The following is a 25,044-nucleotide window of genomic DNA, read 5'->3' on the forward strand; positions in this document are numbered from 1 at the left end:
GCACCCGGGGGAAACCCACGAAGGCACAGGGAGAATGTGCAGACTCCGCATAGTCAGTGACCCAAGCCGGGTCGCTGGCGCTGTGAAGCAAGTGTTAACCACTGTGCCACCCTATTTACAGATCTTACTGTAAAGTAACACATTTTTTCCACTAAGGTGATTTCATATTTTCTGAAAAATGCCATATCAAATCCCAAAATGCTACTGGGTCACCTCTTTTACATTTGACTATTTTGATTGATCGATTTGATTCATTATCACATGTACCGAAGTACAGTGAAAAGTATTTTTCTGCGGCAGAGGGAACGTACACAGTACATACATAGTGGACAAAAAGAATAATCAACAGAGAACATTGACAAATGGTACATCAACAAACAGTGATTGGTTACAGTGCGGAACAAGGGGCCAAACAAAGCAAATACATGAGCAAGAACAGCATAGGGCATCGTGAATAGTGAACAGATCAATCTGAGGGAGAGTTGTTGAGGAGTCTTGTAGCTGTGGGGAAGAAGCTGTTCCTATGTCTGGATGTGCGGGTCTTCAGACTTCTGTACCTTCTACCTGATTGAAGGGTCTGGAAGAAGGCAATGCCTGGGTAGGAGGGGTTTCTGATAATGCTGTCTGCCTTCCTGAGGCAGCGGGAGGTATATACAGAATCAATGTGGGGGTGGCAAGCTTGTGTGATGCGTTGGGTTGAGTTCACCACATTCTGCAGTTTCTTGCGATCTTGGACCGAGCAGTTGCCATACCAGGTTGTGATGCAGCCGGATAGGATGCTCTCTATCACACATCTGTAGAAGTTTGTGAGAGTCGATGCAGACATGCCAAATTTCTTTAGCTTCTGTTGGAAGTAGAGACATTGTTGGGCTTTCTTGACTGTTGCATCAACATGAGTGGACCAGGACAGACTGTTGGTGATGGTGACCCCAGGAACTTAAAGCTATCGACCATCTCCACTTCGGAGCCATTGATGCAGACGGGAGTGTGTGTGTCGTGCTACGCTTCCTGAAGTCGATGATCAGTTCCCTAGTTTTTCCGACATTTAGAGAGAGGTTGTTTTCGGTACACCATGCAACCAAGTGATTTATCTTATAATAAGTTAATATCGTTGTATGTTGTTTATTTTACAGATTATAAACTACGAAGGAGCAAGGGATCTGGAAACCTTTACAACATTTTTGGACAATGGTGGAAAATTACCTCAAGAAGCTGGCGCAGATGATAATGATGAACTGGTCAGTGCATTCTGTATTTGATCTGCAGTAATTTTCTCTGGTCCTACTTCCTCTCCTCAAATACTCAACTGTTCTAATGATTAATATTTTCTCCTAAATATTGCAGGATATTGATGACATTCTCAATGGAGAGACCAACAAAACAACAGAGCAGCATCCAAAAGGCAGCGACACTGCCAGTGAAGCTAAAAAGGATGAATTATAGATTCAATTCTACAGCTTGACCCAGAAATAATCACAAGACCAGTATTGTGACTTTGATAATGCCAAAGGTTTCACGAAGGTGGATCATTTCCCATCAAAAGCATTGATATTTTGGGGTGGGAATCGTGTTTTACCCTGCGTTATTCAAATGAATCAGATGTTTGTTGTATCACACATAATAACGCATAGAAAGAATTGGGGAAAAGGAGTATTTTTATTACCATTGATGTGAAACAATCTTTTCTAAATAATAAACATTTTCTTCTCTGAAACCATAGGGTTGATTTTTTGTGTTCATATGCCTCAACATACTGCACCCACTGTTCTTGGTGAATTAGAGGAAGTTCGGGTGGGAGGAATGTATGGCAGTTCTCCATGCATTTCAATTCATGGATGGGATTTCAAATGGATTCCGTTATGGGCACTCCAGCCCATCGTATTTTCCTCATTCTCTATGCCCAGGCAATTTAAGATAATAATAGGTAGCAACACTAGAATGTGTCCCCTAGTTTCAACCACATACTTGGGCCCATATTGAAAAAGAAAGTGTGGTGCTTACATTTTTTTGAGTGAAATTACTTCATGGTTCAGTTATTATTTACGAAAAACATGCACAATCTACTTTGTTTCCTTGTCTCATTCAAATAAAATCTAACATCATTATAATTTGAACTATGTGATAAGAGTCTTACTGCACACCCGGAACGCTCATTGGTTATCATTATCCGTTTGACAGTACTGTTACTGTTAGAATTGTGCAATATTCTGTTGTCTTAAATGTTACCTATTTATCTTACAGTTTATATTAAAGTATGATACATTTAAGAGAGTGTTTTAAATTAGCTAGATTTCTCAGGGCTCAGGTATGGTTGCTAATCCACCTGTATAATCATGGGCTGGGATTTAAACCCTCTCACCCAGTGGGATTGATGTGTTGGAGGTGTTAAAATTTAAACTATGTGATGCCCAACTCCAACCAGACTTGTTCCTGGCCACTGCAACATTTATGACAATGAATCAGGCCATTGAACAAGATAGATACCCACTAAAGGCAGGCGGAGGCTGACATAATATTCCAAAGTAATCTTCACAGGTATGGCAGCAGCCACAATGGGATGGCAATGGGAGGCCAAAATAAATCCTTTTGGCTTCCTGCCAGCAATTCCCTGCACGATCTCAGCAGCTGGGTCGAAGCTGGATTTGGAATGGACTCTAGGAATTTCTATTTGAAAGAATCCCTGTTGTTAAGATTGCCACATATCCCGAGCCCCCTGGTTATGCTCACACTCCCCCCACCCCTCTCACTGCTCTTCCCAGCCTATTCCCTCTGGCTACCCAGCTCCCACTGCCCAACCCCCTCCTTCTCCCCATTGCCCTTCCTCCTACCCATTCCACCCGCTCACTGCCCATTCCCCATTACACTGTCCACCCCCCTCCAACTATCCATCTTATCCCAATGTCCATCATCCTTCATCCGTTTCCCATCCCTCTCCCACTGCCCAACTCCCTTCCTGTAGCCTATCATATTCCAACCGCCTAACTCCCAGTGCACATCCACCTCCACTGCTGTCCTCCACTACCCATCTGTAAATCTTTATTCGCCAATCTGACAATATCATGGACATTTGGCTGAAAATTGCTATGAGACATAACACATCAGATAATAGTACCTGTTTTGGTCTCCATCAGCATCTTTAACTGGTCAGCGCAATTGTTACTTCATTATATGTGTTGTAAGATCACTCCTGTTCCAAGGGGAAATGGTGAATGCACTTTGTGCACCTTTCATTCACTCATTGTAGGAATCTGCACAATCTGTACGGATCCTTCCTAAGGGGACCAGATAGAGACTGGTGCTTCTCTTATTACAGTGACATCATTCAGTCTTCTTAATAAAGCAAAACTCAAAATGTGTGGTTTTTATTTTTATTTTTTAACATTAGTGACATTAGCTAGTAATATTTGCAATCTAGAGCCAGCACCCTTTAAACCCTGGTGCCTTCCTTCATCTCCTTCCATCTTCAAAAACCCCCTCATTTGAACTTGCCTTTGAGAAGTGGGGGTGGGGGTTGGTGGGAAACGATCGAGAAGGAGGGGGACAAAGGGAAATGGTGGAGGCAGTGATTGGGAAAGAGAGGCAACACTCGCGAAGGAAAGGTGAGAAGTGGCAGTAAGGACCTCGATTTTAATGTGTAGCCAGGTGAAGCAGTCCTGCTCCATCGGACTCCACCACCAGAATGTAGTTGTTAAAACATACCTTTTGGCAGCTGCTATAAGGACTGCGGGCTGGGCTGCAATACTGCCCAGTTTCCACAATGCAACAATGGTGTCCAAGGTCAAGTCAATTAATAAAAGGTGCATCAAACAAGTCTTCGACCGTGGATGGGTTGTGCTGCAAGTTCCATCCGTCTTCTCGACTGACGTGTCACCATGAACTCTGACAACTTGGTTTAATTTTTCCCATTTCTGTAAAACTTCCCTTTTCTTAATCATGAAAACTTCAGTAGTTTAACGGTGCAGTTTAAAATCTGCAATTTGATGTGGTTACAGGTAATGCGGCAGGAAAGGAAATACTTGACGTATAGAAAAAAGTGGTTCTTTGAATTCCTGAAACATATCTGTGCCAAACTGCCAATAGAGAATAGTATAAGAAATAATAAAACCTTCACCTCTTCATTTTGGAGAAAGTATTGTAAATGTGAAACAATCCAGATTCAGCTTACGAGCAGAAGTCACCTTGCATCCGGGGCAAGGTCAAACGATGCTGTTTCATCATTGTTTAAATAGTTCGATTGTAGGTGGTTTACATAACCATTTATTTTAAATTTAGATGTGGAACTACACAAGCTGTTTGCTCTGGTTATCTTGACATTGTGTGAAAAGAGTTTCTGTGCCAGTGGAAAATAAAGGGTGATTGAGTTTCCAGCTCTGACTCGCTTCCAGCCACAGGATGAGAATCTCAGTTTTTATACTTCCATTACTAACTTTTTTATCTGCAGTCTGGGCTGAGAACAACGTCAAGAATAAAAAGGAAGAAAATGACACCAAGACGCAGAGAGTCAAACAGCCCAAGATTAAAGACGAACGGAGTGTCCTTGTGCTGAAAAGAAGCAATTTTGACAGAGCGTTGAAAGAGAGCAAATTCCTCCTCGTCAACTTCTGTAAGTTTATTCAACTTGAAGCTAAGTAGAACATGCTTAGTATCTTTATTTTGTACCAGGTAAGTCTTTGAAGTAATTCAGAGCAGGACTTCGACATTAAGCATTAATGCTTACCGCACTGATGCTAGATATGGTAATATTACTTTATAATGATGGTGGAATCAACTCTGCTAAACTCCAACATTGACATTAAGTGCAGTAATTTCCCTACAGTATTTGGTTCTGAGCAATTGCCAGACACTTGCTAAACACCTGTTGTACAACCATGCGACCTGTGGTTGCCAAGAAATGAAAGAGCTCCAAGGACATTCAAAATATTTCCACTCCTAATTAATATAATTTGTAAATGTCATATGTTTTGGAAAAGCAATTCAGAATAAAACATCAATTAACATCCTGTTGTCACTAATAAAGAAAACCCTTATTAAGTGACACCAGATGTAGCATTCCCACATATATATATCATAATATAAAACAGGTAAAACATGTCAAATGTTTGCAATAACAGCAGTGAGGGGATGGTGCTTAATGGTATTGTCACTGGACTAGTAATCCAAAGACCCAGGGTAATCCTCTGGGGACGCAGGTTCAAATCCTGGGCGTCATTCTCCGACCCCCCGCCAGGTTGGAGAATCGCCGGGGGCTGCCGTGAATTCCGCCCCCGCCGGTTGCCGAAGTCTCCGGTACCGGATATTCGGCGGGGGCGGGAATCAGGCCACGCCGGTTGGCGGGCCCCCCCGCTGGATTCTCCGGCCCGGATGGGCCGAAGTCCCGCCGATAAATTGCCTGTCCCGCCGGCGTGGATTAAACCACCTTTTGAATGGCGGGACAAGGCGGTGGGGGCGAGCTCCGGGGTCCTGGGGGGGGCGCGGGGTGATCTGGCCCCGGGGGGTGCCCCCACGGTGGCCTGGCCCGCGATCGGGGCCCACCGATCCACGGGCGGGCCTGTGCCGTGGGGGCACTCTTTCCCTTCCGCCTCCGCCACGGTCGCCACCATGGCGGAGGTGGAAGAGACTCCCTCCACTGCGCATGCGCAGGAAACTTTCAGCGGCCGCTGACGCTCCCGCGCATGCGCCGCCCCGACATGTCATTTCCGCGCCAGCTGGCGGGGCAACAAAGGCCGTTTCCGCCAGCTGGAGGGGCGGAAATTCCTCCGGCATCGGCCTAGCCCCTCAATGTTGGGGCTCGGCCCCCAAAGATGCAGAGCATTCCGCACCTTTGGGGCGGCGCGATGTCCGTCTGATTGGCGCCGTTTTGGGCGCCAGTCGGCGGACATCGCGCCGTTTCGGGAGAATTTCGCCCCCTGTCACTGCAGATTAAATAAAAGTCTAATGATGACTGTGAAGCCATTGTTGGAAAGTGCAAAACCTCATCCCGTTCATTAATCTATCATCTTTACCTGGTCTACATGTGACCCGAGATCCACAGCAATGTGGTTGACTCTTGACTGGGGATGGGCAATAAATGCTGGCCTAGCAAAGAGGAAATTGCGATGAGAACATCATGTTTATATATTATATTTTATCTACTTATTTCTTAAAATTACAAATTGAATTTGAAGATATCAAATTTAGTCAATTAATATCGGAACATAGAAACAAGTGTCGGTCAGTTAAGCCCTCCAATCTGCTCTGCCATTTTATGAGTTCATGGCTGATCTGTGATCTAACTTTCTCCTGGTCTGACATGTTTGCTCTCATCCAGGATTTGTGCCGGTTTTCTGCTTGTGTTTTCTGCTTTCTTCGTCACTGTTGCTTGTATTCAGATGACAAATGTTTAATTACAGTTAGTCTCAGATTTCTCCAGATTAGTGTATTGCTGGGGTTGTTGATATTTGAGCATCCATTACAATATGCATCATTTCCACGATCCGTTATTAATGTTTTAAGTGAAAACGTGACACTAAAAATTCAGCCAAAGCTGAAGTGTCTAAGATTGAGCCTTTCTCTACACATTAAGACAATAAGTGATTAATTAGGAAATGAATTCTTTATCGAACTGCATTCCTTCCACAGTAATGCACTGAATTGATTACATCTAAGCAACAATTACAGAATTTGAAGGAGCTGCCATATTAAACTTTTTGATTATGTCAATTGAATTCATAGAACCATAGAATGAGAAGGCACAGAGCAAGCCATTTGGCTCATTGGTCTGTGTCTGCTCTTTGAAAGAGCTAACCAATTAATTCCACCGTCTCCCTCCCTCCCTGCTCCCCATTGTCCTGCAAATTTTCCTTTTAAATATATATCCAATTTTTTAAAAAGGTGTCAATAAATCTGAACACAAGTGCTAGGAGTAGATCTTACAGTGCCTTGACTCTGCTCTGCCATTTGATCAGTTCATGTCTGACCTTAGGCTTCAATTCCCCTTTCTCACCCATTTCCCTTTTCACTTAGTTCCCAGAGACATCAAAATCTGCAGTCTTAAATATAGAGCCTCCAAACTCCCTACCCAGTCCTGAATAATCAATCCCTTATCCTGAAACTGTCTTCCCATGGTCAAGATTCCCCAGTGACAGAAATAATTTGCCAGTATCTACACTTCCAAGCCCCATTCATAGTCTAGGATGTTTCAATGAGATCACCTCTCATTCTCTAAAACTCCGAGGCCTAAGTTACTCAGCCTCTCATGTTAGGTCAACCCTTCCATTGCAGGGACGAATCTAGTGAACACTTCACTGTACTGTCTGCAATGCAGGTATATCCTTCCTTAATATGGAGATCAAAGCTGCACACAATACTCCAGGTGTGGCATCGCCAAAGTCCTGTACTATTGTAGCAAGCAGCTCTGAAGAAGTGACATATTTAACTCTCTCCACAAATGTTTGCAGACCAGCTGAGTCTTTCCAGCACTTTCTGACTTTATTGCAGCAAGACTCCTTTATTCCTATATTCCAATCCACTTACAGTAAAGGCCAGAATGCCATTTGATTTCCTAATTGCTTGCTGGATCCGCATGCTAACTGTGAGCTCCTTGTATGAGCACACTTAAATCCCTCAGAACATCACCATTTACAATTTCACACCTTTTAAAGAATATTCTGCTTTTCTATTCTTACGACTGAAGTGAATAACCTCACAGTTCCCCACATTATACTCCATCTACCACTTTGCTCTCCATTCACTTAACCAATCTATATATCTCTTTGGAATCTCCCTGAGTCCTTCTCACAACTTACATTTCCATTTAGCTTTTTATTACCAGAAAATTTAGATACATCACTCTCTGTCCTTTTACCTAAGTCATTCATAGAAGTTGTAAGTAGCTAAGGCCCCAGCACTGATCCTTACAGCACTCTACTCATTACAGACTGTGAACTTAAGAATGCTTCATTTATGCCTATTCTTTGCTACTTGTCTGTTAATAAATCCTTGATTCAGGCTAATCTATTATCCTACGAATTACATCCTCATAACCTCTAATAAATTTGTCATCCCCGATTTTCCTTTCATAAAGCCATACGACTTTGTCTGATCATACTCTGATTTGTCAAGTGTATTGTTAAAATGCCCTTGATAAGAAATTCCAGCACTTTCCCAATGATTGATACGAGCCTAACTGGCCTCTAGTTTTCTTTGTTTCCTCCCCCGCTTCCTTGAATAGTGGTAAGAATACTTACAACATCAAGTTAAAGTCCAACAGGTTTGTTTCGATGTCACTAGCTTTCGGAGCACTGCTCCTTCCTCAGGTGAATGAAGAGATATGTTCCAGAAACATATATATAGACAAATTCAAAGATGCAGGACAATGCTTAGAATGCGAGCATTTGCAGGTAATTAAGTCTTTACAGATACAGAGATAGGGGTAACCCCAGGTTAAAGAGGTGTGAATTGTCTCAAGCCAGGACAGTTGGTAGGATTTTGCAAGCCCAGGCCAGATGGTGGGGGATGAATGTAATGCGACATGAATCCCAGGTCCCGGTTGAGGCTGCACTCACGTGTGCGGAACTTGGCTATAAGTTTCTGCTCGGCGATTCTGCGTTGTCGCGCGTCCTGAAGGCCGCCTTGGAGAACGCTTACCCGGAGATTAGAGGCTGAATGCCCTTGACTGCTGAAGTGTTCCCCGACTGGAAGGGAACATTCCTGCCTGGTGATTGTCACGCGATGTCCGTTCATTCGTTGTCGCAGCGTCTGCATGGTCTCGCCAATGTCCCACGCTTCGGGACATCCTTTCCTGCAGCGTATGAGGTAAACAAAGCTGGCCGAGTCGCACGAGTATGTACCACGTACCTGGTGGGTGGTGTTCTCACGTGTAATGGTGGTATCCATGTCGATGATCTGGCACGTCTTGCAGAGATTGGCATGGCAGGGTTGTGTGGTGTCATGGTCATTGTTCTGTAGGCTGGATAGTTTTCAAACAAACAATGGTTTGTTTGAAGTTGCGCGGTTGTTTGAAGGCAAGTAGTGGGGATGACCTTGGCAAGATGTTCATCTTCATCGATGACGTGTTGAAGACTGCGAAGAAGATGTTGTAGTTTCTCTGCTCCGGGAAAGTACTGGACGACGAAGGGTACTCTGTCGGTTGTGTCCCGTGTTTGTCTTCTGAGGAGGTTGGTGCTGTTTTTTGCTGTGACGCGTTAGAACTGTCGATCGATGAGTCGAGCGCCATATCCCATTCATACGAGGGCATCTTTCAGCATCTGCAGATGTCTGTTACATCTTGAATAGTGGTGTCACATTTGCTAACTTTCAATCTGCTGGGAATGGTCCAGAATCAAAGGAATTTTGTGTGAGTATCCACTATCTGTGTAGCTATCTCTTTTAGAACTTTAGGATGTGGGCCATCAGGTCTTGGGGATTTGTCAGATATTAGTCCCTCAAGTTTCTCTATGGAATCCAGAGAATCGCTACAGCACAGAAGGAGGCAATTCAGCCCATCAAGCCTGCACCAACCCACTCAAGCAGCACTCTACCTCGGCCCACTCCCCCACCCTATCTCCATAACCCTGCACATTGATCATGGCCAATCCATCCAACCTGCACATCTTTGGACACTAAGGCGCAATTAAGCATGGCCAATCCACCTAGCCGGCACATCTTTGGACTATGGGAGGAAACTGGAACACCCGGAGAAAACCCACGCAGATATCGGGTGAATGTGCAAACTCCACGCAGTCACCCACAGCCGGAATACAAACCCGGTCTCTGGCGCTGTGAGGCAGCAGTGCTAACCATCGTGCCACCATGCTGCCTTTAGAACTTTTTCTCTGCTGATATTAATGACCTTGATTTTCTTACATTTATTAGCCCATAGATTGCCATCTATTTCTGGTGTGCAACTTATGTCATCTACTGTGAAGACAGATGCACAATACTTGTTGAATGTCTATGCCATTTGCTCATCCCCCATGATAATTTTCCCGTCTCTGGTTCTATAAGACCAACATTTACTTAAGCTACTCTCTTCCTTTTTAGATACTTCTAAGTGCCCTTTTCATATTTTTATATTTTATATTCCTGCCTAGCTTGCTCTTATATTCTATTACTTCCCCTTTTACCAACTTATTGGTGGGCTGTTGCTGGTTTCTAAAATACTCCCAATCCTTGATGTTGCTTTTATTCTTTGCAACCTAACCTAATACCACCCTTAACTTCATGAGTAAGCCAGAGATGGATCTCTCTCATTGAGTTTTTAAGTTTTAATGGAATATATTTTTTGTTGAACATTTTGATTTTTCAAAAATCTTTCCCACTGTTTATTTATGGTCATACGTTTTGGTCTATTTACCCAATCAATCCTAGCTAGATTCCCCCCATGGCTATGCAATTGACTTTGTTTAAATTTATGATTCTTGTTTGTGATTAGAGTACGGTGCTTTCAAACTTAACAATTCAATTGTATTATGATCATAAGTTCCCACAAATCTTTTACTATGCGATTACCAATTAACCTTGCCTCATTACACAATGCTAGACCTAAAATCACTTTAACTTTTCTTGATTTTGTAACATATTGCTCCAGGAAACGATCATGAAATCATTATACAAGCTCATCTTCTAGACCATCGCTGGATTGATTGGCCTATTCTATATGGAGATTAAAATCCCTCTCAATTATTATATTACTATTGTTGAACACCCCAAAAATGTGTTGTTAATGCTTTGTCCAACAGTATAACCACTGTTATGGGATCTATAAACAACTCAACACCAATGTTTTCTGATTCTTGTTACCCCTATCCTCCACCTCTATATGCCTTCTATTTCATGACCTTCTGAGCCAAGATTATTTCCCACTGATGACTTTATGACATCCTTTACTATCAGTATTACTTCTCCTCCTTTGTCATTCTCTTTGTCTTCAAAATATTGTATACTCTGGAATATTTATTTTGCAACCGTGGTCACCATGTAACCATGGGCTGGATTCCCCGTAGCCCCGCCCTGAAATCACGTTTGACGCGAGGGCGGAGAATCAATGTTTACGATGGAATCGGGCCGGGCGCCGATCCAGCGATTCTCCGGGCGCCGAATATCCGCGCGTTCGCAATTTACGCCGCGAGGCTGGGGAGCCATTTCTAGAGGCCCGCCGAACGATACTCCGCTCCCAGCAGGTGTAGTTCTAACCACGTATGGCCGGTCCGGAACCTCACGTGGCGGCTGCAGACTCAGTCTGCGGCCGCCCTGGTGGAGGGCAGGGGGATCGAGCACCGGAGGGGGGGCCTTATGGGCGGACGGGGCAGCGATCGGGCCGGTTCGATGCAGGAGCGCGCAGCCGATCGGGGGGGGGGCCCTAGTTTGTTGGTGTTGGTCCAAGTCCGCTATGGTGTTCGATGCAGCCACTGGAGGCCGCCGCCGTGCGCATGCGCGGACCCGGAACCGGAAGTGCTGGGGCCCGTTCGTGCAGCAAAAGCTGTGTGAAGCACTCCGGGTTCCTGCCAGCCCCTTCAAGGTAAGTGAATCGACTTTTATTTTTTGCAGGAAACTGGGGTGTGCAACGCCAGCGTTTTTACACCGCCGTGGGGACATAGCCCCATTTTCGGAGAATCCAGCCCCATGTCTTTACAATGGTTTCCTGAGTGTTGGTAGCAGTGCCCCGTGTATCAAAACCCCTCCTTAGCACACTACTCTTTCGCCACATGTTTAATTCTCAAATCTGCTTGACCCACCCTATGCCAATTGATTTCACCATCCTTTCAGAAGTCCCGTCCAGATTGGAACCACTTGCTGCAGATGCAAATTCTTATCTCTTTTTCAATTTATTCCTTTGCCTGTTATGGTAAACCAAGGTCCTTTTGTTACCAACCCTCCCACCAGTGGACACAACTTCCATCTATTTACTCCACCTTTTAAAAAAATAAATATCTTTATGAAAGTTTTAAAATTTAGAACAAACTAATAACACAATAAGCACATATTATACCATACATATTAACAATCACCCCAACAACTGTATAAAACAAACAAACAAACATCCCCCACCTGTTAAACCTCAACTGACCCCATGATGGTGTAATTGACCTTCTCCAGATACCAAAACTCCATAAGGTCATCCAACCACACAAAGACACTGGGTGAATAGCAGTCCTCCATCCTAGTAGAACTCACCCCCAGGCTATTAATAATGCAAAGGTGATGACATCCGCCTTCACCCCTGTCTGCAATCCCGGCGGGTCCAGCACCCTGAAAATGGCCACCAAAGCCTAAGGCTCCAAGTTGACATTAAGAATGCCCGACATGGTTTTAAAGAAGAAAACCCAAAGCTTACCAGCCTGGCACATGACCAGAGCCTATGGGTGTGACTGGCCGGTCCCCGAGAACACCGCTCACACTTATATTCCAGCCCCGGAAAAGACCCACTTATTCTGGCCTTAGTCATGTGAGCCCTGTGCACTACCTTACGCTGATCAGGTTGAGCTGTGCACAGGAGGACTTGGAACTTACCCTGTGAAGGCGTTCACTCCACACCTCTTCATCCACAATTGGCCCAATTTCTCTTCCCACTTTGCCCTCACCTCAACCACAGGAGCCGCCTCCAGCAATAAGATCTGCCCATAAATGCCTGAAATACTCCACCCACCGTACCCTACTAATGATAGAATTCTCCCCAGCAGGGAGGATGATACAGCTGGGAAAAGACGGAAAGGCCTTACGCACAGAATTGTGAAGGTACCGGAACAGGCTTGTCCAAGAGAGTCAAAACTTTACCACTAGTTCCTCCAAACTAGCAAACCATCCTTACACCAACAAGTCCCCAAATCTCTCAAGACATTTCCCTTCCCATGACCTAACCTAAACGGTGAGCCTAAATTTGGCGGCACAAATAGGTGGTTATCACAAATAGAGGCCAGCAATAACATGGATCTAAGCTTAAAATGCTCCCGTCGAAGTCTCTCGTTGAGCAGGGGGCAGTGTGACATATCTGCAAGATCATGGCGCACCTGACACTGCTGGGGTATGGGGGAGCACACCCTCTCCTGGTGGCCATCAAGGTGACGGTCGCCCTGAACATTTACGCAATGGGGCATTTCCATTCGCCTTGTCAGGAATCCCACAGAGCTCGGTGCACAGGTGCGTCCATGCAGTCACGGAGGCCCGATATGCCCGGTTGCCACAATACATCAAATTCAATGTGGACCGAGCCCACCAGAATGCCTGGGCAGCAGGGTTCACCATCAACACTGAGATGCCCCAGGTCCAGGGGTTGATCGACTGGATGCATGTCGCCCTACGAACATTGGCCCATAACAGGCCGGTCTACACAAACCAAAATGGGTTCCACTCGATGAGCATTCAGCTGGTGGGTGACCATGCGCTGCGCATCATGCAAGTCTGCACCCAATACCCGGGTAGTGTGCATGACGCCTTCATCCTGGCACACTCAATGGTTCCTGACCTCTTTGAAGCACCACTCTGGCTGAGGGGTTGGCTCCTGGGCGACAGGGGTTACCCGCTGCGATCGTGGCTGATGACGCCTATCTGCAGGCCACAGACCGATGCTGAGACCTGCTACAATTATGACTATGCAGTGACTCGGGGCCTGATTAAACATCCTGAAGATGCGGTTCAGGTGCCTGGACTGCTCTAGAGGGGCCCTAGTGCGAGGAGGCTCTCCCACATCGTGGTGGCCAGCTGCGTCCTGCACAACATCACGCAGCAAATGAAGGATGATGACAATCTGCTCTGGCTGAGCTCTGGTGCTCCGCATCGTTCGACAATATCTGACTCCTGCCCATGATAGCACTTTCCACCATCCACTTGGTGATCCCTGCATGCGAACTGACCATTTCATCACAAGGTCCCATTGAATCCCTGAGATGGCAGAGGTGGGGACAGTGGGGGGGGGGGGGGACTGGGTTTGTGGTGGCACATATGAGCAGTGGGCACTGGCTGAATTGCGGTCCCTTGGGCCCCAAACGTCTACCCATCCACTCCCCCCTCCCCTTGCCTCCTGCGTCCAGCCCAGACCAGCCCATCCTTCACACCCTTCTGATAGAGCACTGAAGCAAGTTGTAACGTTGTGCACAGGTGTTTAATGTGAACAAATATATACAGATTTGTGCCCAGCACCTGTGCCAATTTAACTGGTGTCTACCTTTGTGGCCTTATGGGCCCTAAATCTACACCCAGGAGGTTCTCCAGCCGGTCCATCAAGAGTGGAGGTGGCCTGCTGCGATTCCCGCCCTGTGATCTGAGTCCCCTTTGGCAGCCGTCTTCTGGGGCGACCGCACCTGGATGGGCGCGGCTGCTGCTCGGGTGTCTCAGGTGGTGTGGTGCTGCCCTGTTCTGCTCACTGCCCACCAGATGTCCCAGGGACAGGAGGGGGGCGGCAGGGGCTGAGGTACTAGGCTGTCCCAGCACCTCCGCTGCGAGAGTCACCGGCATGGGCCCCATCACCTCCTGCACCCTCGGCATGCCCAATGGCCTCCAGGCTACTCCATGGGATGGAGGTGCGAGGGGAGCTCATGAAGCTCCCCCATCACCTAGCGCTGCCAGTCCTGGAGACCCACGCCTGCCCCGACCAGGGTCTCGATGCTCACGGCCATGGAGCAGAGGGAGCGGACCACCTCCCTCTGGGACTGCGCCACACCACGCTGCGACTGTGCCACCAAGTCTGGGTCTGTGCCATGTCAGTCAGTGACTGCACCACCTCCCTCTGGGTCTGTACCACCTGGCCGATGCCTGGGCAATGCCACTGATGCCCTCAGCCATGACCTGCTGTGACTGGACCATGCCCAGGAGTGCCGCTGCAATATCCAAGCAGCCCTGGCACACGGCTGCCTGCGAGGGGGCAGCCCTGTCCTGGGCCCTGGCCCAGGCGCCCAGGGCCTTCTACATCCTGACCCATGGCCGAAACCTTTGCCTCTGAGGCCTCCACCGCGGAAGACAGAAAACGCACAGTGTTAGACAATTGGACCCGTGCAGCACAGGGGGTGGGTAGCTGCAGGCCTTCATGGCAAGGGCACTCGGCCCTGACGGCCGGTATGGGTCCTGGCAGGTGATGCAGGGTTGGGGTTCGGTCGTCCGCCGGGTGGTGTGGGATTATGGGTGTGTGGGCCGGGGGTTAGTGCCAGGGGCACAGTGTTGCCTACTCATCCTGGCCGCTTTGAGGAGGTAATGGAATTTTCTACGCCACTGCTGGCTGGTCCTAGTGGTTTTGCACATGGCACTCATGACCTCTCCCACCAGCGCCCAGGTCTGACGGCGACAGGTCGCAACCAACTCCCCACCCCGGGGTACATGGTGGCCCACCTCTCCTCCACTGCGTCAAGTAGGGTCTCCAGCTCAGTGTCCTTGAATCGGTGTGCCGCTCACCTTGCTGCCATCTTGTCAGCTGGGATGAGTGTGTGTGTGGGGGGGATGGAGTGCTGTTATGTGGCTGCAGCTTGTCAGCCTACCGAGTGTCAATCCTGAATCGGTCACTGTTTATCATTGGAATCAGTCGTGGTCCACGGGCGTCGGTGCTAGCCCCTTAGTGGTCGGTGGATTGATCTGGGAACGACGCCAAATATATTGCCGTAGAACACCACCAATTCAGTCCCGTCATCAGCTCTGAGTTCCTGGCATGAGAATTCCGCCCCTTCTCTTTCAGGGTCATTTTATTAATTTTCCTTTAACTTGCCATTCTTGCTGATGAATACAAGGTGAGCAGCTTCAACAACATGTCTCTCTATTCAGCAATACACGCATATTTCTTTTGGCTTTAAGCTCTTGCATCCATATCTGGATCAAGGCTGTGATTAGGACTGGAGCCAAGTGATTCTGGAACAACTCAAACTGACCATTGCTAAACAGTTGGCAAAATGAGATGAGCTGTCAATGTTTCTGACAATTAAAGCAAAGTTTACAAATGACCCAAAATGATGCGCACTAGGGTAAAGGAAACACAGAAATATTATCAAGTTGTAATTCAAACGAATCATAAAGATAAAAGAGCTGGTACAAGTTTTGGAAGGACGTTCTGTTATACTTAATGTGACGGTTTCTTTCAGCTCGACACAGACATATTATTTCATCAGGGATGAGAGGGCCACTGTCTGCATGTGCACCAATTACTGTAATCTCATTATTGCCTACATAGAGGAAACTCAAGCTGACCAAGCTTTGATCAAATAGATCAACTTATCTGCAAAGAGAATATGCAATGATTTGCTGAGGAAGTCTCCTCAAGAATTCAATCAAATGAACCTTTGCAGCAACTAAATTAAATTTTAAAAAGAATAATTAATATGTGCAAAAACAAGTCCTGTTTGGAGGTCTGTATATCATTCGATGTATTAGTGAAATGTAGCCTTTGAGAATTAATCCAGCAGATACGGTTTTAGGGCAAAGTGAGCAAGTATTGTGCAATCATGTTTATTCTTTCATGTCCTTGCCTTACGTTGCAGATGCCCCTATGATTGGGAATTCGCTTGCTTCGCTGGGTGAATTTGAGAAGGCTGCCGAACAGCTCAAGAATGAGCAAAATCAAATTAAACTCGGCAAAGTTGATGTCTCAGAAGAAAAGGATCTTGCAAAAGAATTTGAAACTCCAGATTATCCAAATCTGAAATTTTTCATAAAAGGAGACAGGAAAAACGCTCTGAATTGTACAGGTTGCAATTATGGAACAAGCACTTAACTCTTACACATTCCCCCAGTGAACTCTCGGTCCTTGTATATTTTGTGCTAAATGACAGAAACCTCTCAGTATTAAACTACAATCTGTATTGTTGCCCATCCACCAAGACAAAGGAAGAACAAGCTTGTTTTTACGTGACACCTTATTGCATCCAAAGTCTCACCTTTTTGACATGTACCCACTGGTGTGAAGGAAGCAAATTTACTCATAGCTGGCTCCCACAAACAGCAAATGAAAATTTGAATAATTAAATAGCTTTAAAGGCAAGCTGATAATGAGCAACACCTGCTCTTCTTTGAATAGTCAGTGGGATCTCCTAAATTCGCCATCACAATTTTACAGTCTGATCCAAAAGTTGAGATATTATACTGTATTATTGTATAGCTTGAGAATAAATGGTCCATAAAATGATCAAGAAGTAATATCATACATTCAGATAATGAATTTATGATAATTTATGTGGGGCGTTTGAAACATCAAGCCATGAATATAAAGGAATCATTGGGGGTGGGGTGCAGGTGGACACAGTGGAATTGTCAATGGACTGTAATTTGGAGACCTGTGTTTGAATCCCACCACAGTAGATGGTAACATTTGAATTCAATACAAATCTAGAATGAAAGCCTAATGATGACCATGAAGCCATTTTCTATTGTCGGAAAAACCCATCTGTTCACTAATGCCCTTTAGGAAAGGAAATCTGCCAAAATGACCATGTCTGGCTTATATGTAACTCCAGATCCACAGCAATGTTAAGCCACAATGTTTTAAAAAAATAAATTTAGTGTACCCAATTCATTTTTCCGATTAAGGGGCAATTTAGCATGGCCAATCCATCTATACTGCACACCTTGGGGTTGTGGGGGCGAAACCCACGCAAACACGGGGAGAATGTGCAAACTCCACACGGACAGTGACCCTGAGCCGGGATCGAACCTGGGACCTCGGCGCCGTGGGGCAGCAGGGTTAACCCACTGCGCCACTGTGCTGCCCTTAAGCCACAATCTTAAGCCGCTCAGTTGAAAGGCAATCAGGGATGCCCTAATAAATGCAATAAGGACTTCAGGAAAGGATTCTTTGCTCAGAGAGCTGTGAGAATGTGGAACTTGCTATCACATGGAATAGTTAAACCGTAAATAAGAACATATGAACATAAGAACCAGGAGCAGGAGTAGGCCATCTGGCCCCTCGAGCCTGCTCTGCCATTCAATAAGATAATTGGTTATCTTTTTGTGGACACAGCTCCACTTACCCGCCTGCTCACCATAACCCTTAATTCTTTTACTGTTCAAAAATCTATCTATCTTTGCCTTAAAAACATCCAACGAGGTAACCTCAACTGTTTCACTGGGCAGGGAATTTCAGATTTACAACCCTTTGGATGAAGAAATTCTTTCTCAACTCAGTCCTAAATCTGCTCCCTCTTATTTTGAGGCTACGCCCCCAGTTCGAGTTTCACCCGCCAGTGGAATCATAGAATTTACAGTGCAGAAGGAGTCCATTCGGCCCATCGAGTCTGCACCGGCCCTTGGAAAGAGCACCCTACCCAAGCCCCACCAAGGAAACAACTTTCCTGCTTCTAACTTAACTATTCCCTTCATAATTTCATAAGTTTCTATCAGATTTCCTTTATTCTTCTAAATTCCAATGAGTATAGTCCAAGTCTACTCAGTCTCTCCTCATAAGCCAATTCTCTCAACTCTGGAATCAACCGAGTGAATCTTCTCTGCACACCCTCCAGTGCCAGTACATCCTTTCTCAAGTAAGGAGACTAAAACTGTACACAGTATTCCAGGTGTGGTCTCACCAACACTCGATACAGCTTCAACACAACAAATAGTTTGTAAACTCCATCCCTCTAGCAATGAAGGACCAAATTCCATTTGTCTTCCTATTACCTGTTGTACCTGCAAATCAACTTTTTGCGATTCATGCACAAGGACACCCAGGTCCCTCTGCACAGCAGCATGCTGCAATCTTTTACCATTTAAATAATAGTCAATTTTGCTGTTATTCCTACCAAAATGGATGACCTCACATTTATCAACATTGTACTCCATCTGCCAGACCCTTGCCCACTCACATAAACTATCTATGTCCTTCTGCTGACTTTCAGTATCTTCTGTACACTTCACTCTGCCACTCATCCTTGTGTGATCTGCGAACTTTGACACATTACACTCGGTCCCCAACTCCAAATCATCCAGGTATATTGTAAACAATTGCAGTCACAAAACTGATCCCTGAGGCCCACCACTAGCCACTAATCGCCAACCAGAAACACACCCATTTATCCCCACTCTTTGCTTTCTGCTAGTTAACCAATCCTCTATCTAAGCTAGTACATTATCTGTAACACCATGCACCCTTATTTTATGCAACAGCCTTTTTTGCGGCACCTTGTCGAATGCCTTCCGGAAATCCAGATATATCACATCCACCAGCTCCCCATTGTCCACGTCCTCATTGTAACGTCCTCAAAGAATTCCAATAAATTAGTTAAACATGACCTGCCTTTTGATGAACCCATGCTGCGCCTGCCCATTGAGATACTTTCTATCCAGACGTCTCATTATTTCTTCCTTGATGATAGATTCAAGCATTTTCCCCACTACAGAAGTTAAGCTAACAGCCTACAGTTACCCGCCTTTTGTCTATCTCCTTTTTAAAAAAGTGGCCTCACATTTTTTGTTTTCCAATCTGCTGGAACTGCCCCAGAGTCAGCGAGTTTTGGTAAATTGTCAAGAGTGCATTTGCTATTTCCCCCACCATCTCTTTTAGCAACCATACGATGCATTCCATCAGAGCCAACAGTACCTCCTTAGTGATAAGGATCATTTTTAGATCCTTACCTGCCATAGCCTCATTGCCAACAATTATTGGCATAATATTTGTATCTTTCACTGTGAAGACAGATACAAAATACTTTTTCAATGCCTTGGCTATTTCCTCTTTTCCCATTATTATATCCCCCTTCTCATCCTTTAAAGGACCAATGTTTACCTTATCCACTCTTTTTCGTTTTATAAAGCTTGGAGGCATTTAAGGGGAGAATAAATAATTACCTGAGGGAGAAATGAATGTTGATAGAGTGAGAAGAAGAAAGTTGGGAGGAGTTGTTTGTGGAGTGTAAACACTGACATAGACCTGATAGGCTGAACTGTTTGTTTCAATACTGCGAGTTCTGTTTAATTTAGGATGCCCTTCAAAACCACTAATGCTATGGGTCCAGTGCAATAACTCAAAGGGCATGTTTTAAAAGGGGGGGACATTATTCATGAAAATGAGCTCTGTTCAGCAATGCGTTTGAGGGCTTCTATTCCACCATTGAATATCTAGGTTCAGTATTTGCTTTGGGGGTTGGGAAACAGGAGCCAGAATATTTCTGGGTCACAAATCCATTTCAGGGAAAACAGGGGCACCTGCTGAATTGGTATAGAGACAGGTTCCTTGCCCAAAGTGTGGTAGGTGGCCTCTCATAACTGGAGGGCCAATCAGAGGCCTTCCAGTTTCAGCGAAGCAGCCAGATGCAGTAAAGGTTATCAGGGGTTATGGTGAGAAAGCAGAAGAATGGGGATGAGAAAAATATCAGCCATGATTGAATGGCGGAGCAGACTCGATGGGCCGAGTGGCCTAATTCTGCTCCTATGTCTAATGGTCTATGGTATGTAACTAAGAGGTGCTTCAGCATGAAGTGGCCCTTTCAGCAAGTATTAAAGAACTTAATTAACTAGAAAAAGCAGCCAGGCCACCACAATGGGGTGGGGAAGGGTATCCTTATACAGGGAGGCCTTTAGCTGAACCCACACCCAAGGCAGGTAGGGAGAGACTATTGGCCTATCTAGACCCCTAAACTGCCAATAGGTTCCAGCCTCCAGACGTCCAGTTAAACTGCACCCACACTTCCCCATCGAATTGGTAACCTGGAGGTTGACTGGAAATCCTTTCCTACGTGACAAGGCATGCATTTCAATTAATAATTGTATAACTAGCTTTTCATATTTGTAAGGTTAAAAATTACATTGCTTGGAATCATTTGTTTCAGGAGCAAAAACTGCATCTTCCATTATCACCTGGATAAAGAGAAGGATCGGTCCAAGTGCCATACATCTGCGCAATATTAGTCAGGTCGAAACCTTTATTGCCTCTGCAGATGTAGTGGTTGTCGGTTTCTTTAAGGTAATCACTTTTATAATTGCTGTACCTTAAATAGAAACTGTCCAATTAGCTGCTTTAATTGTCTTTATTTTTACTGCTTTACTTATATTTGTTTATTTTTTTAAAATGTGTATATTCGTTATCCCTTTACATCTGTTCATTTTGTTTGAAGCCTGAAGGATTGATTATTAAACTCTGCTTGCGTGGAGTCTCGGATAGTTTTGAGTCATATGTGCAAACAATATGGTTAGAAAATTCCTTCAGAGTAGGTGATACCATGTGGGCCCCAAAACTTTGGCAGTTCTTTGTCACTGATAGCAATGACAAAGTGATAAAGTTGGAAATTCTATTTGAGATTCGGGGAGTATGCGGTGTAAAATTGTGAGCAAGTATTTACATCATGTGAGGTAACTGGCCGAGAAGATCATCCGCAGATATTATGTGTTCCTGCATGGAGGGATGTAAGAAAATGACAGAATTGGAACATTCTGAATTAAGGTACTGGAGATGAAGAAAGACGAGAACAGAAGATTATGGGTTCAAGAAGAAGAGTTGAGAAATGCCTAATTCGCAAACGCTGAAAAGCAACCCTTTCCTCAAAGAAGGGGCAGAGTCTATGCTTGAAGTGAAAACAAAAAATGACAGAAAGTACAATAAAGATAAATGGTGTGAACTAATAAAAACACTTCTGAGGGCGCAATTTAACTAAATGGGAACAAAGAACCATAACGAGTGCGTTTAGCCGTGTGTTTCCCAGCGCTCGCAGCACCGAGAAACACAACGCTATAAAACAACACTAGTGTTACAGAGGGGGCCTCAGCGAGGAACTCGTGGTCGAGGTCAGACATAGCCCCATTTTGTGCACTGATGAGCTCTGCCCGCCAATCTCTGGAGCCTCCAAAGTGACCCCCCACCCGAAGCCCCAATGCACTATGGGAGGGTCTCCAAACACCCCCAAACGGTACTCCCAGCCCAATCACCACCACACAAAATGTGCCAGCTTGGCACCTTAGCAATGCCAATGTGACAGTGCCACCTGGGCACCTTGGCAATGCCAGGCTGGCACCCAGATGGCACTGCCAGTGCACCAATCTGGCAGTGTCAGGTTGCCAGGCTAGAAATGTCAAGGTGCCTGGGTGACTCCAGAAGTACCAGGGTATCACCCTGCCCAAAGGGCATGCACCTGGGGGGCCTCTGATCCCCTGGGAGACCCCACAAGGGCTGTTCCATCTGGTCCCTGTTTGTGGAGACCAATACTGAACAGCAATCACCTGAGATCTCCAAGGCAAAGGAGATAGATCCCACGCCTTGGGTACCTCGGGAATCTGCATATTAAACTGAGACTAGCTGTCTTGCTCTAAAATGCAGATTTGCTAAAATGTGACCCCTCTGTGAGTGGGAAGGTTCTGGAGAGAGTGCACACGAATGACATGCTAATGCATTAAAATGAGGTTCCCGGACTCTCACGGCGCGATTTGCTCTACTCCACCGGGGGTAGGGGCGGAATTCCAAAACCCAATCACGCTGGAGAGAATCGCGTTTTTCTATTCTCTCTGGATTTTGAGCCCACGCTGAGTTTCTCATGGACTGAGAGTGCAGGTTCAAAATCAAAATGTATGGCAACACCACCATCTGAAATTTCCCCTCCACGCCACACACTATCCTGACTATGAACTATATCGCTGTTCCTTCACTGTCGTTGGGTCAATATGCTGAAAGTCCATCCCAAATCGTACTGTGGGTGTACTTACACCATTTGGACTGTAGCGGATCAAAAGGTGGCTCACCACCACCTTCTCAAGGGCAATGAGGGGAGGCAGTGAATTCAATGAAAATCTGGGAAAAACCATTGTCGATTGTGATAAAAACCCATCTGGTTCATTAATGTCCTTTAGGGAAGGAAATCTACCATCCTTATCTGGTCAGGCCTACATCTGACTCCAGATCCACAGTAATTTGGTTGACTGTTTAAAAAAATGCCCTTGGGGATGGACAATATATACTCGCCCTGCCAAAGATGCCCACATCCCATGAAAGAATGGTTTAAAAAATTAGAGATGGACAATAAATGCTGGCCTAGCCATGAAGCCCACAAACCATGAATAATTGTTTTCAAGATTCTTCCATCAAGATAATGGCTGTTTGTAAAATGGCTGCTGTATTTGATTCCATAATAATTACTGTACCCAGTGGTATCTCAATGTATGTGATGGGACACTTCAGAAAAATGAACCAAGATACTCCTCATCTTTTCTTTTTTCAATTTAAAGTACCCAATTAATTTTTTCCAATTAAGGGACAATTTAGCCCAACCACCCAATCCACCCAACCTGCACATCTTTTGGGTTGTGGGGACGAAACCCAAGCAAACACGCGGAGAATGTGCAAACTCCACACGGACAGTGACCCAGAGCCGGGGTCGAACCTGGGACCTCGGCGCGTGAGGCAACAGCTAACCCACTGCGCCACCACGTTGCCCACAATTCTCCTCATCTTTGAAGCATTGCATAAGCAAGATGTTAAATACTATACATAATTCAGGCAAATGAATGGCACCTGCTATTGTTAGACTTATGTGTGCCGATTTAATTTCCTTGATATTTGATCTGCAAATTGTGTAAGTACAAGTGGAAATGGATGGGGGGGGGCACTCTTTTAAAAACTATTTTCATTTATGGGATGTGGGCATCATTGGTTAAGCCAACATTCATTACCCGTCTCTAATTGCCCTTAAGATGAATGTGGTGAGCTGCCTTTTTGAAAAGCTGTAGTCTCTGTGGTGTAAGTACACCCAAAGTGTTTTAAATGCTCATTTGAATATACAGATCTGGTTCCTGCCCGTGAGAATGAGATCCAGATCTCGGCAGGGGAGCAAGTTGGGTAACTCGCATGACGTTTGGCGTGCGATTCACCCATCATTCCCAGATCGGCAGCTGGCACACGGGGTTGCTGAATCACGCCCATAGAAACCAGGAGCAAGAGCAGGCCATTTGGCCATCGAGCCTCCTCTACCATTCAATACGATCATGGCTAATCCTCGATCTCAATGCTATATTCCCACTTTCTTCCCATACCCCTCCATGCCATTAAAACCTAAAATATCTATCTCTTTCATGAATACATTCAGTGACTTGGCCTCCACAGCCTTCTGTGGTAGAAATTTCCACAGGTTCACTACCCTTTGAGTGAAGAAATGTTTCCTCATCTCAGTCCTAAATGGTCTTTCCCATACCCTGAGACTGTCCCCTTGTTCCAGATTCCCCAACCAGGGAAAACATCCTCCCAGCATCTAGTATGTCCAGCCCTGTTAGAATTTTATATATTTCAAACAGATCTTCTCTCACCCTTTTAAATTCTATTGAATACAAGCCCAGTCTCCTCATAGGATAGTCTTGCCAACCCTGGCATCAGCCTGGTGAATCTCCACTGCACTCCTTCTATGGCAAGTATATCCTTTCTTAGGAAGAACAAAACTGCACACAATACACCAGGTGTGATCTCACCAAAGCCCTGTATAACAGCAATAAGACATCCCTACTTCTGAACTCAAATCCTCTTGAATGACGGCCAACATATAATTTGCCTTCCTAATTGCTTGCTGCACTTGCCTCACAACTTTTATTGACTGGTGCACAAGAACACCCAGACTCCTTTGTACATCTACACTTCCCAATACCCGGCATGGTCGCACAGTGGTTAGCACAGTTGGATCACAGCTCCTGGGTCCCAGTTTCGATTCCCAGCTTTGATCGCTGTCTGTGCGGAGTCTGCACGTTCTCCCCTTTGTCTGTGTGGGTTTTCTCCGCATGCTCCGGTTTCCTTCCACAGTCCAAAGCTGTGCAGGTTAGGTGGATTGGCCGTGCTAAATTGGCCTTAGTGTCCAAACAGGTTAGGTGGAGTTACTGGGTTGCGGGGATAGGGTGAAGTGTGGGCTTGGGTGGGATGCTCCTTCCAAGGGCCAGTGCTACTCGATGGGCCGAATGGCCTCCTGTACTGTAAATTCTATGATTCTGTAATATATTACCATTTTGATAATACTCTTCCTTTCTGTTTAACACATGACCAGAGAGGATTTAACCATACCCCGTTGATATTCAATGGCATTACCACCGCTGAATCTCCCACTATCCTTGGGATTACCACTAGCCAGAAACTGAACTGGACTAACCTATATAAATACTGTTGCTACAAGAACATGCCAGAGATCCAGAATTCTGCAG

At 45.5% G+C, this 25,044-nt stretch overlaps 2 protein-coding genes across 3 annotated transcripts in view; both read left to right on the forward strand.

The window, feature by feature from the left end:
- Nucleotides 1-1,714, forward strand: part of LOC140394257 (protein disulfide-isomerase-like) — a 49,290-nt gene extending 47,576 nt beyond the window's left edge. For both annotated transcript variants that reach the window (XM_072481302.1, XM_072481301.1), the window contains 2 exons: nucleotides 1,134-1,238; nucleotides 1,345-1,714. In XM_072481302.1, the coding sequence (XP_072337403.1) occupies nucleotides 1,134-1,225 (92 nt within the window). In that variant the 3' untranslated portion in view covers nucleotides 1,226-1,238; nucleotides 1,345-1,714. The remainder of the gene's footprint in view (nucleotides 1-1,133; nucleotides 1,239-1,344) is intronic.
- Nucleotides 1,715-4,363: 2,649 nt separating this feature from the next.
- LOC140393587 (protein disulfide-isomerase-like) overlaps nucleotides 4,364-25,044 on the forward strand; it is a 54,824-nt gene continuing 34,143 nt past the window's right edge. The window contains exons 1-3 of the mRNA XM_072479861.1: nucleotides 4,364-4,603; nucleotides 16,434-16,640; nucleotides 20,712-20,845. Coding sequence (XP_072335962.1) covers nucleotides 4,393-4,603; nucleotides 16,434-16,640; nucleotides 20,712-20,845 — 552 coding nt within the window. The 5' untranslated portion in view covers nucleotides 4,364-4,392. The remainder of the gene's footprint in view (nucleotides 4,604-16,433; nucleotides 16,641-20,711; nucleotides 20,846-25,044) is intronic.

Source organism: Scyliorhinus torazame, chromosome 17 (genome assembly GCF_047496885.1).
Source record: "Scyliorhinus torazame isolate Kashiwa2021f chromosome 17, sScyTor2.1, whole genome shotgun sequence".
Classification (NCBI taxonomy): domain Eukaryota; kingdom Metazoa; phylum Chordata; class Chondrichthyes; order Carcharhiniformes; family Scyliorhinidae; genus Scyliorhinus; species Scyliorhinus torazame.